Below are 12144 nucleotides of genomic sequence, written 5' to 3'. Positions count from 1 at the left end.
AAATGTAGTATATACATACAATGGAATATTATACTGCAGTTAGAAGGAATGAGGTCCTGAAGCATGTGACAATATGGATGAACCTTGAGGACAATGCTGAGTGAAATAAGCCAGACATAAAAGGACAGATATTGTATGATTTCATTAATAGGAACTAACTAGAACATGTAAGTTCAAAGTCTTAAAATGAAGAATATAGGGTACCTAGAGATAGACAGCAGCTAGAGAAGGGGGAGTGGTTACCTAATAATATGTACAGAATTGTTAATGAGGTTGAACTTAAATGTTTGGGAATGGATAGAGATGATGGTAGCTCGTTATTAGGATTGTAAGTAATAGTGCCATATTGTAGGTGCATTTGATTGAAAGTGGTTGCTTAAAGTCATGTGTGTAAATAAGTTCTTCTATGAGCTACTATAATTGTAAAAAAAATAATAGAAGGGTATATTGGAAAAAAACATAGCTGTCGCAAACTATGGACTATAGTTAACAGTAGTGTTCTAGTTTGCTAATGCTTCCAGAATGCAAAACACTAGAAATAGATTGGCTTTTATTTTTTTTCATTGTTGAGTAGTATTACATTTTTTTTTCCTTTTTAATTTTTATTGGGATTGTTCAGATACCATACAATTATCCAAAGATCCAAAGTGTACAATCAGTTGCCCCTAGTACCCTCATACAGCTGTGCATCCATCACCACACTTAATTTTTGTTCAATTTTTAGAACCTTTTCATTACTCCAGACAAGAAATAAAGTGAAAGATGAAAAAAGAAAAAATGAAAAAGAAATTCAAATCCTCCCATATCCCTAACCAACCTCCCTCAATTGTTGAATCGTAGTGTTGATATAGTACATTTGTTACTGTTTATGAAAAAATGCTGAAATACTACTAACTGTAGTATATAGTTTGCAATAGGTATATATTTCTGCCTTATATGCTCCTCTATTATTAACTTCTAATTATATTGTCATGCATTTGTTCTGGTTCATGGAAGAGATTTCTAATATGGACATTTTTAATCATGGACATTGCCCACCATAGGATTCAGTTTTATACATTCCCATCTTTTGATCTCCAACTTTCCTTCTGGTGACATATATGACTCTGAGCTTCCCCTTTCCACCTCATTCACGCACCATTCGGCACTGTTAGTTATTCTCACATCTTGCTACCGACACCTCTGTTCATTTCCAAACATTTAAGTTCATCCTAGTTGAAGATTCTGCTCATACTAAGCAACCGCTCCCCATTCTTAAGCCTTGTCCTATATCTTGATACCTTATATTTCATGTCTATGAGTTTACATATTATAATTAGTTCCTATCAGTGAGACCCTGCAATATTTGTCCTTATGTTTCTGGCTTATTTCACTCAGTATATTGCCCTCAAGGTTTTGTCATCAACCCATTTTTTTTTTTAATATGGTTTTGTTCACCCACCATACATTCCATCCTAAGTAAATAATCAATAGTTCTCTGTATGGTCATATATTTATGTGTTCACCACCTTCACCACTATCTATGTAAGGGCATCTACATTTCTTCCACAAGGCAGGAGGGAGAGTCAAAGAAGGTAGAGAGGCAAAAGAAAGAGGGAAAAAAATGACAGCTAGGAAGTAGCAAAAGGAAAAGTAACCTTAAAGTAGAGTAAAGAGTCAGACAACAGCACCAATGTCAAGTGTCTAACATGCCTCCCCTATCCCCTCCTCTTATCTGCATTTACCTTAGTATATCGCCTTTGTTACATTAAAGGAAGCATAATACAATGATTCTGTTAGTTACAGTCTCTAGTTTACATTGATTGCATCCCTCCCCCAATGCCTCTCTATTTTTAACACCTTGCAAGGTTGCATTTGCTTGTTCTCCCTTGTAAAAGAAAATATTTGTACATTTTGTCACCATTGTTGAACACTCTAGATTTCACCAAGTTACACCGTCCCAGTCTTCATCTTTCCTCCTTTCTTCTGGTGTCTCAGCTCCCAACCTTCCTCTCTCAACCGTATTCATAGTTATCTTTGTTCAGTGTAGTTACATTGCTGTGCTACCATCTCCCAAAATTGTGTTCCAAACCACGTACTCCTGTCTTCTCCTATCACTCTGTAGTGCTCCCTTTAGTATTTCCTGTAGGGCGGATGTCTTGTTCACAAAGTCTCTCATTGTCTGTTTGTCAGAAAATATTTTGAGCTCTCCCTCATATTTGAAGGACAGCTTTGCTGGATATAGGATTCTTGGTTGGCGGTTTTCCTCTTTCAGTATCTTAAATATATCACACCACTTCCTTCTTGCTTCCATGGTTTCTGCTGAGAGATCCTCACATACTCTTATTAAGTTTCCTTTGTATGTGATGGATTGCTTTTCTCTTGCTGCTTTCAGGATTCTCTCTTTGTCTTTGACATTTGATAATCTGATTATTAAGTGTCTTGGCATAGGCCTATTCAGATCTATTCTGTTTGGAGTACGCTGCGCTTCTTGGATCTGTAATTTTATGTCTTTCATAAGAGATGGGAAATTTTCATTAATTATTTCCTCTATTATTGCTTCTGCCCCTTTTCCCTTCTCTTCTCCTTCTGGGACACCAATGATACGTACATTCTTGTACTTTGTTTCATCCTTAAGTTCCCAGAGATGTTGCTCATATTTTTTCATTCTTTTCTCCATCTGCTCCTTTGCATGTAGGCTTTCAGGTGTTTTGTTCTCCAGTTCCTGGGTGTTTTCTTCTGCCTCTTGAGATCTGCTGTTGTACGTTTCCATTGTGTCTTTCATCTCTTGTGTTGTGCCTTTCATTTCCATAGATTCTACTAGTTGTTTTTTTGAACTTTCGATTTCTGCCTTATGTATGCCCAGTGTTTTCTTTATAGCCTCTATCTCTTTTGCAAAATCTTCTCTAAACTTTTTGAATTGATTTAGCATTAGTTGTTTAAATTCCTGTATCTCAGTTGAAGTGTACGTTTGTTCCTTTGACTGGGCCATAACTTCATTTTTCTTAGTGTAGGTTGTAATTTTCTGTTGCCTAGGCATGGTTTCCTTGGCTACCCCAATCAGGTTTTCCCACACCAGAACAGGCTCAGGTCCCAGAGGGAAGAAATATTCAGTATCCAGTTTCCCTGAGGGTGTGTCTTAGAAAATTGGTATACCCTGTGATGCCTCAGGTCACTGTGTTTTTCTGCCCAGCAGGTGGTACCTGTTAGCCTATAATTCTTGACTGGTGTGAGGAGGTACGGCCTTATTCCCCCAGGCCCTGGGGTCTGGTTCTGAATGGAAAGGGCCCCACCCCTTTCCTCCTAGAGAAGATAGACCCCCTAGGGGGAGGTCATTAGCATTTCAGTGGTCTCTCTCTCTGCTTGTGCTAGCTCCACCCTTCTCTGAGTCACAGCACTGGGGACTGAAAATGGCTGGGGCTTTCTCCACTGAGCCGAAAAAGAAACAGATAGTCCCCTTCAGACCTAGTCCAAGGCGACCCTCCGGCTCTCCAATGTCAATCATCACCCAAAGCCTCTGTCTGTTTTTTGGGGATTTGTACTTGCAGTGAGCAGTTCACACTCGCTACTTAAAACCCCAGTTGGAGCTCAGCTGACCTATATTCTCTTGCTGGGAGTGAGCTTCTCTCTGGCACCACGAGGCTTTTATGGGGGAGGGGGTCTCACGACTTGGATCCGCAGGTTTTACTTACAGATTTTATGCTGTGATGTCAGGCATTCCTCCCAATTCAGGTTGGTGTATGATGAGTGGACGGTCTCATTTGTCCCCCCGCAGTTATTCTGGATTATTTACTAGTTGTTTCTGGTTTTTTTTAGTTGTTCCAGGGGGACTACTTAGCTTCCACTCCTCTCTATGCAGCCATCTTCCCTCTCTCTGCAGTAGATTGGCTTTTATAAAAGGGGGTTTATTTGGTTACAGAGTTACAGTCTTAAGGCCATAAAGTGTCCAAGATAACACATCAACAATCGGGTACCTTCACTGGAGGATGACCAATGGCGTCCAGAAAACCTCTGTTAGCTGGGAAGGCACGTGGCTAGCATCCACTCCGGAGTTCTGGTTTCAAAATGTCTTTCTCCCAGGACATTCCTTTCTAAGCTTCAGCTTCTCTCCAAAATGTCATTCTCGCTTGCTCTTGGGGCGTTTGTCTATTCTTAGCTTCTCCCGGAGCAAAAGTCTGCTTTCAAAGCCCATCTCCAAAATGTCTCTGTAAACTGCAGTTCCTCTCTCAGCTCCTGTGCATTCTTCAACATGTCCCTCTTGGCTGTAGCAAGCTTGCTCCTTCTGTCTGAGCTTATATAGTGCTCCAATAATTTAACTCAGACCCACCCTGAATGGGCGGGGCAACACCTCCATGGAAATTATCCAACCAAAGTTATCACCCACAGTTGGGTGGGGTGCATTCCATGGCAACACTCAAAGGATTACAAAATCTAATCAACACTAATATGTCTGCCCACACAAGATTGCGTCAAAGATAATGGCGTTTTGGGGGACATAATGCATCAAACTAGTGCAAGTGGTATTTTAATATTCTTTCATCAACAGTAACGAATTTACTAAACAATACTATGGGTCAACAATAGAGGGGATAAAGGGTATGGGAGGATTTGAGTTTTATTTTTTATCCTTATTTCTATTCTGGAGTAATGAAAATGTTATAAAATTGATCATGGGGAATGTATGCACAACTATGTGAGGATACTATGAGCCAGTGATTGTATACTTTGGATGGTTTGTGTGATGTGTGAATATATCTCAATAAAATTGAAAAGGAAAAATAAAGAATACATTGTTTTAGAACATGCAACGTATGACTTTTTACTTCATTTTAGAAAGGTGATAATTTTTAGTTCAGACTGCAGTCCTGCTCCCAATCGCTGTATTAGAAATTTTTAATCTTAAAATCAGTTGATTATTTTCTTTAGAAATTAAAAGAAAGCATGGAGGAGATACTCAGTTGTGCTCTCCCTTCACCATTACCTTTTTTAGTTGTAAATCAAATTAATACATTGCCTAAAATATAGCTACATAAAATGTTTGTTTTGTGTGAGTTTTTTTGAGCTTCTACAGTTTTCCAAGTAGTACAATTAGAAAGTAGGAGTAAATTGGAGGAACCATGAAAAAAATAAAACTAAAGAAGGATTTGGGGGAAAGGGGGATGCAGATTACTAACAGATATTCAGAAACTCAAATTCTTTAATTTTAAATATTAGATTAACCTATATAAATGAAGAATTATATTACAGCTTTTCACTAGTAGTTATTAAGTTAACTTCATTCTTAAGTTAAAATTAAACAAAAGATTTTGTTGTCTTTCAGAAACTACATCTGACCAGAGTGACATTGAAGGCAGGATCAGAGCTCTGAAGGATGAACTGCGAAAAAGAAAATCAGTTGTGGACCAGTTGAAGAAGGAACAGAAAAAAAGGCAAAAGGAAAGACTGAAAGCTCAAGAAGCCAGTCTGATCAAACAGTTAGAGGTTAGACATAGGAAGAAAGAGTTTTAATACCAAGGCTAATATATATGTGAAGCCAAGAATGTTTTAACTTTGCGAATAAAGTGATGGATTAGGATTTTTTAATATTAATTACTTTGGTACCACATTTTACCGTAACTCCAGAAAAAAATCTGAAGTTATCTAAATAAACTCTTGCTTAAAACATTAAATATTAAATCAAAATGTTAAATATAAAATTCAATTTTAAAATAAAGTGTTTTTTTAGTAAGAAAATTTTGGTCTATGAAAGAAAGATTGGTATCCATGCCCTCTTTAGTAAAAAAACCATAAGATAAATAATTCTAACTATGCAGTTGTTACTGCTTTTGTTTTTCTTTTTCTTTTTCTTTTTTTTTAGCAGAATATTGTTTCATGCCACAACACTTATTGTGAACTCTTACCTCTTCTTGGATGGCTCCTAAATACCTGTGGACTTGACTTTTCTCCCAAACTCAAGCAGCCTTCCCCAGTTCTTTCCCAGGCTGGAAATCCATTTTGATACTGTTCTCATTCTCTTTTCTCCTGTTTATTCAGTCTCCAGATCCCATTGATTCTTCTTTACAAAACTTCTTCCTTGTCCCTTTCCATTCCTACTGCCTTCAAGCTACCTCTACTGACTGCATGGCTTTTTTTTTTTTTTTTTTTTAATCATCATTTTATTGAGATATATTCACATACCACACAGTCATACAAAACAAAACAAATCGTACTTTCAATTGTTTACAGTACCATTACATAGTTGTATATTCATCACCCAATCAATCCCTGACACCTTCATTAGCACACACACAAAAATAACAAGAATAATAATTAGAGTGAAAAAGAACAATTGAAGTAAAAAAGAACACTGGGTACCTTTGTCTGTTTGTTTCCTTCCCCTATTTTTCTACTCCTCCATCCATAAACTAGACAAAGTGGAGTGTGGTCCTTATGGCTTTCCCAATCCCATTGTCACCCCTCATAAGCTACATTTTTATACAACTGTCTTTGAGATTCATGGGTTCTGGGTTGTAGTTTGATAGTTTCAGGTATCCACCACCAGCTACCCCAATTCTTTAGGACCTAAAAAGGGTTGTCTAAAGTGTGCGTAAGAGTGCCCACCAGAGTGACCTCTCGGCTCGTTTTGGAATCTCTCTGCCACTGAAGCTTATTTCATTTCCTTTCACATCCCCCTTTTGGTCAAGAAGATGTTCTCCGTCCCACGATGCCGGGTCTACATTCCTCCCCGGGAGTCATATTCTACGTTGCCAGGGAGATTCACTCCCCTGGGTGTCTGATCCCACGTAGGGGGGCGGGCAGTGATTTCACCTTTCAAGTTGGCTTAGCCAGAGAGAGAGGGCCACATCTGAGCAACAAAGAGGCATTCAGGAGGAGACTCTTAGGCACAAATATAGGGAGGCCTAGTGCATGGCCTTTTAGATGTCCCTGCCTTTCGATGCTTCGCTATCATATACATTCTACCAGACTAGTGTTCCTAAAACACTGTATTCATTATAGAATTGTTCTGGACCCCTTGCTCATTGCAAGAATCCCTCTTAATGGCTTCACCAGAGAGAGTCATTCAACTGGTACCTAAATACTTCCAGTAGTAGGAAAAATTTTTTTTTCAAGGCTGTCAGTTTCAGTGTAAAACTCTGGGTGCTCTAGGTGTTAGAAAGCCTTCTGTTATGTTTAGTCAAAATTTCTGTCTCTTTAATTTCCACCCATTGGTCCCTCTTGTGTAACACCAAACACGTTTATGAATTTAGTCATCAAATATTCAAGTGCCTATTTATGTGCCAGGAACTCTGCTGGTTACTTTATACATATTTCTCATTTAAACTTCACAGCAACAAGATGTAGGTATTATTATCCCTGTTTTTCAGATGGGGATAAGTTTCAGTGAGATTAATGATTTACCCAGGGACACACAGCTCATATGTGTAAACCTAGGATTTTAATCTAGCTCTAATTTCAGTTCTTTGCCCTTACTGTTATACTGTACTACCTTCCACACAGAAAATAGGACTGATGGAGGTAGAGAAAACAGACAACATACAGGTACACAGTACAGAGATGGGAACAGAGCATAACTTACACGAATGTTTACAAGTAGAAAAGGTAAACTAGATACAATGGCTATACTGGGGAGTTTGAGTTGGAAAGTAATAAGGATACAAAGTTTTAAAATGAAGATCATTTTAAGGACCTTAGAAATCAGCCTAATGAGTTTGGACTTCATCCTGCATTCACATAGGGCAATAGTCTTCCACCTGGCTGGACGTAAGAATTAACTGAGGAGCTTTTTGAAAAATACAGGTATCTGGGCTCACTGAGAAGAGATTTAATTCATCTATGGTGGGGCCCCAGACTTAAAAGCACTGCTGTTAGGTAATGAGGAGCCATTGAAAAAGCTTTTGAATGAGGAGCATTGAGGATGAAATACTATTCGATCAAATAGCTTTGTTCAAAAAAATTCGTTAATGGTTATGTCAGTTGCAAAAGGAGATCTCTAGAGGAGGACATAAGGATCTGTCTCATTCAACCTTTTATTAAATGACTGAAAGACAAAGACAAAGTTCTGTATTTGTTTTAAAATTGTATGTGGTAGGGAAACATAATACATAGTAATTCACCTGAAAAAAAAGTCTCAGATTTTATTTGGTTACAGGTTTCATAAATGGACTGTGTTTATGCAAATATAATTTCTAAGTCTGAGAAGTTATAGTCCCCATATATACCTCGCTAGCCAGACTATAGTGTATCTTTTTAATACCAGGAATTTCTTTATCAAAACACTGAGAATTCAGATGAAGGTAACATGGATGGTGAGAGTCTGGAAACCACTCAAATAGTGAAAGTTGTAAAAGTCAAGGTGTTTAGCCAAGAAAACTAAGGAGAGAATGGATGGAGGGCTTCCCTTAGATTTCATATAAATTATAATTAAATTAGTAAAGTTTTGTTTACAGAATGGGTAATAACCAGGAAACTTTTTTTTTTTTTTAATTCTGTACTGTCATTCTCCAACCACATCCTTACCTGTCTTCAGGATTTGTTTCGTAGGTGCCTATCATTTACTGCCATTGAAATCCAGATCAAATGGCTAAAGTTCTTGAAGGTACCATGCAAGTATTAGGATACCTATCAGAAAATAATTATAGAATCAGTTTAAAAAGTTTTTTAATGTGGCAGCATATGATTATTGTTTCATAAGTATTAAACTGCTGTAGATTAAGACTATCATTTTTTAATTAATATTGATGGTTACGATTATACATCTTGTTTGTAAGTAGAGTTATTTTGAGAAGGATATACAAATAAAAGTTTATAGAGCTCTGGGGAATGGGACTGGGGGCAGAGAATGGGATTTTTACATTACATCATCTTACTTTTGGAATATTTTACTATGAAATATACTGTTTTGTAACTTAAAATGGTTTTTAAAAATTCTGCATAGTAACTGCTCTAATTTTTCTAAACTTAGTCATATGATGAATTCATTAAGAAAACTGAAGCAGAGCTTAGCCGTGATTTGGAAACATCACCAACAGCCAAGCCTCAGATTAAAACGCTCTCCTCATCTTCTGAAAAACCCAAGATCAAGCCCCTACCACTACACAGGTAGAAATTTTTGATAGTTAATCTGTATTATACCTTGTTTGGGAAAGGAATGAAGAATGATTTTTAGAGAAGTCATCTTTTTAGTAACTGAAATTGTAGAAGTAAAAATATTGATTATGTCGTAAGTTTTATGAAAGAAAATGTGTGTTATGCGTGATATAATCACAAAACAAATTTGTAATAGGTTTCAATTTAAAATATATATTTGAATCCTGAAATCTAGGGGGTGCAGTGACTATAATACTTCAGCATTGTTAGTGGGTAGCATTGTAAGTTGCTATAAACCTTTTGAAAAGCAATTTGGCAAGGTTTCAAAAGTCAAGAAAAAAATATATGTAATCTTTGGTCCATAATCCCACTTCTGGAAATCTAGATTGAGAAAATATGGGAGAAAAATCACTGTGAGCATCAATATGTTTCTTATAGCATCCTTTATAAATACTAATATAAATAATAAACCATTGGAAGTGATCTTAAGTCCAAAAATGGGAAATAGCTCAGTAATTAATGGTTCTTTTCAGGCAATAGAATATTATGCTGCCAGTAAAAGTAAATACAGAAGATACTGAGTAACCACATTAGAATAAAATATTTATGAGTTGCATAAAAAAGGAAGGTTATAATATTCAAACTAAATTTTAAAGAAGGAGTAGGGTTAGGAGGTCATTGGGAATGAGAAATAGGGGACATTTCAGAGAGAAGGGCATGTGTGAATGTCCGAAAGCAAAAGAGAGCTTAGCTTGGCCTAACATAGAGGCTAAACATAATTGGGATATTGCTGGAGTTAGAAGACACTGGAATGATAAATAGAAGCCAAACTATGAAAACCTTGTATTCAGTCCCTTCCTAGTAGTTTGTACTTTACCCTTGATGGATTTTTTTAAATGTTTTAATGTTTTGGGATGTTTTTGTTTCTTACAATTATAGGGCTCATCACGATTAATTTAGCATTACAAGAGTTTGAATCCTGGCTCCTATACCAACTAGCTGTATAACTCCCGGCAAGTTATTTAACCTCTCTGTGCTTTAGGGTTTCTTTATAGGGACTTACATCCCTATAAAACAGTGATAATAATAATGGCTGACTAGTACAGCTGATATGAGGGTTAAAAGGCTAAATATTTATGAAACACTTAGAATAGGGCTTAGCACACAGTAAGCACTATGTATTAACTGCTTTATTATTATTGTTATTATTATCATCATCATTATCATTATTATTTCTAGAGAAGCAGTAAGAACAAAAAAGTCTAAATTATTTCTACCCAACTATTCCAAAATAGTAAATGTCAACAATTAGATATATTTCCTTCCAGGATTTTTATTTTATATTTTTTTAGATTTTGTGTGTATTTTTGTTGCTTACATACTTTTCCAGATATTAAAAACTGTAAATTTTATTTTAATTTCTATATAATATATTATAAAGTTTTCCTAAATAAGATACTGAAGGATTTTAATGAAAAAAGTGACAGTATCGGATTCATGGTGAGAGTTCTTTCTGGCCATGATATGCTTAGAAGCAGGGAAAACAGTAGTCTAAGATAAACCTCAAATAAGATTAAGAATAGAGAATTGAAGATTGATTTTAGAAATACTTAGGAAGTAGACTGGACTAATTAGAGTGCTAGATGGGGGAACAGAGGAAATCTAGGAAGACTCACATTTTTCTGTTCTAGATAGTTGGTTCCACTAACCTAAATGGAAAAGTAGGTGGTTTTTGTGGGAAGCTTCTGATTTTGGTTTTTCAGATGTTAATTTTGAGTTGCCTATAGTTCATTTAAATGAAATCTTGCAGGAAAGATGTCAAGGTTAGAAATGTAGGAATCATCAGCATATAGATAATAGCTGAAGCCAAAAATACAGCAACGTCACCCAGAGAAAGTATGCATTCAGAGAGAATAAAGGAAACCAAATAATAAATATGATGAAATAGTAGCCTTAAAGGGGCTAATTATAAAAAAGTAGAAGTGGAAGCCAAATATTATGGCTTTAGCAAATGAAAAAAAGGCAAGAAAATGAAGATAGTGCATATAGCTCTTCTTCTTAAACTATAAAGAATAAGAGAGGACAGTAGCATAGGGTGGAGGAATGAAGAATTGAGGGAAAAACACTTTTTGAGACTTAAGGCACACTTTTAAATTGAGGGAAAAAATCACTGGATTGAAGGATTGATGACTGTAGAAAAGAGAATGGAAAACTGAGTCCTGTCCATGAAGCTGTGGAAAGATCTGGAGTCCAAGACAAGGAGAATTGAACAGTTAGCTTTGAACAAATGAAAGACACATCTTTTCCTCCCTGCAGACCAAAGGAAAAGCAGCTGAGATGGCTGTGGCTTAATTTGTAGTTAGAAAGGTTGAAGGTAAGAAAGTTCATGCCTGATTGCTTCTGTTTTACTCATTAAAAGAGGCATCTACTGAGAGTGATGAGGGCCAGAAATAGCCTTGATGAAAGTGGCAAAGGTTGGAATACCTCCTGTGGAGAAGAGGAAACAAGTAGTTGGCTAGGGACAAATGTGTTTTGTTACTAGTCATTATTGTATGAGGAATATATTTATTTCTGTTCAATGATTTTTCTGCTTCAGATCTGAAACAGCAAAGAATTGGAAATCACTAACAGAGTCAGAACATTCCAGAGGATCCCTAGAGTCTATTGCTGAACATGTTGGTATGTAACTAGAAAAAATTAGTAAGCTGTATCTAGTCTAAGAATTTGTGCAAAAGGCTTATAAAATTCTACCTCTACTGTTTTTTATTTAAAAATGAATTTCTTTAACTTAATAGATTATAAACATTTTAAGTACTTTTATATTTTTAAAGTATTTTATTAATTATGCATGAAGTAATGTGAATCAGCCTTTCTTGTTCCAGTTATTATGAATAAAACATGAAGCATGAAGATGTTAATCTAAAATAGCTAAATGTATCATCAGCATCTCTAAATTTCCCTTTAATCAGCCCTGTGTATTTTTTCATCTGTGTGTGCTCTTCTTGAATGTATTTATATTTTCAACCTGTACTGTTTCTCAGGTTAAAATGTAATCTACATTTTCTCAATTTAACCAAA

The 12144-nt window shown here is 36.1% G+C and overlaps 1 protein-coding gene across 4 annotated transcripts in view; it reads left to right on the top strand.

The window, feature by feature from the left end:
• The window catches only part of CEP350 (centrosomal protein 350), a 261140-nt gene that overhangs the window by 225497 nt on the left and 23499 nt on the right, over positions 1–12144 (top strand). For all 4 annotated transcript variants that reach the window (XM_037825243.1, XM_037825242.1, XM_037825245.1 and 1 more), the window contains 3 exons: positions 5300–5460; positions 8942–9078; positions 11663–11745. In XM_037825243.1, the coding sequence (XP_037681171.1) occupies positions 5300–5460; positions 8942–9078; positions 11663–11745 (381 nt within the window). The remainder of the gene's footprint in view (positions 1–5299; positions 5461–8941; positions 9079–11662; positions 11746–12144) is intronic.

Source organism: Choloepus didactylus, chromosome 2 (assembly GCF_015220235.1).
Source record: "Choloepus didactylus isolate mChoDid1 chromosome 2, mChoDid1.pri, whole genome shotgun sequence".
Classification (NCBI taxonomy): Eukaryota; Metazoa; Chordata; class Mammalia; order Pilosa; family Megalonychidae; genus Choloepus; species Choloepus didactylus.
This window is presented reverse-complemented; position numbering and strand designations above follow the sequence as displayed.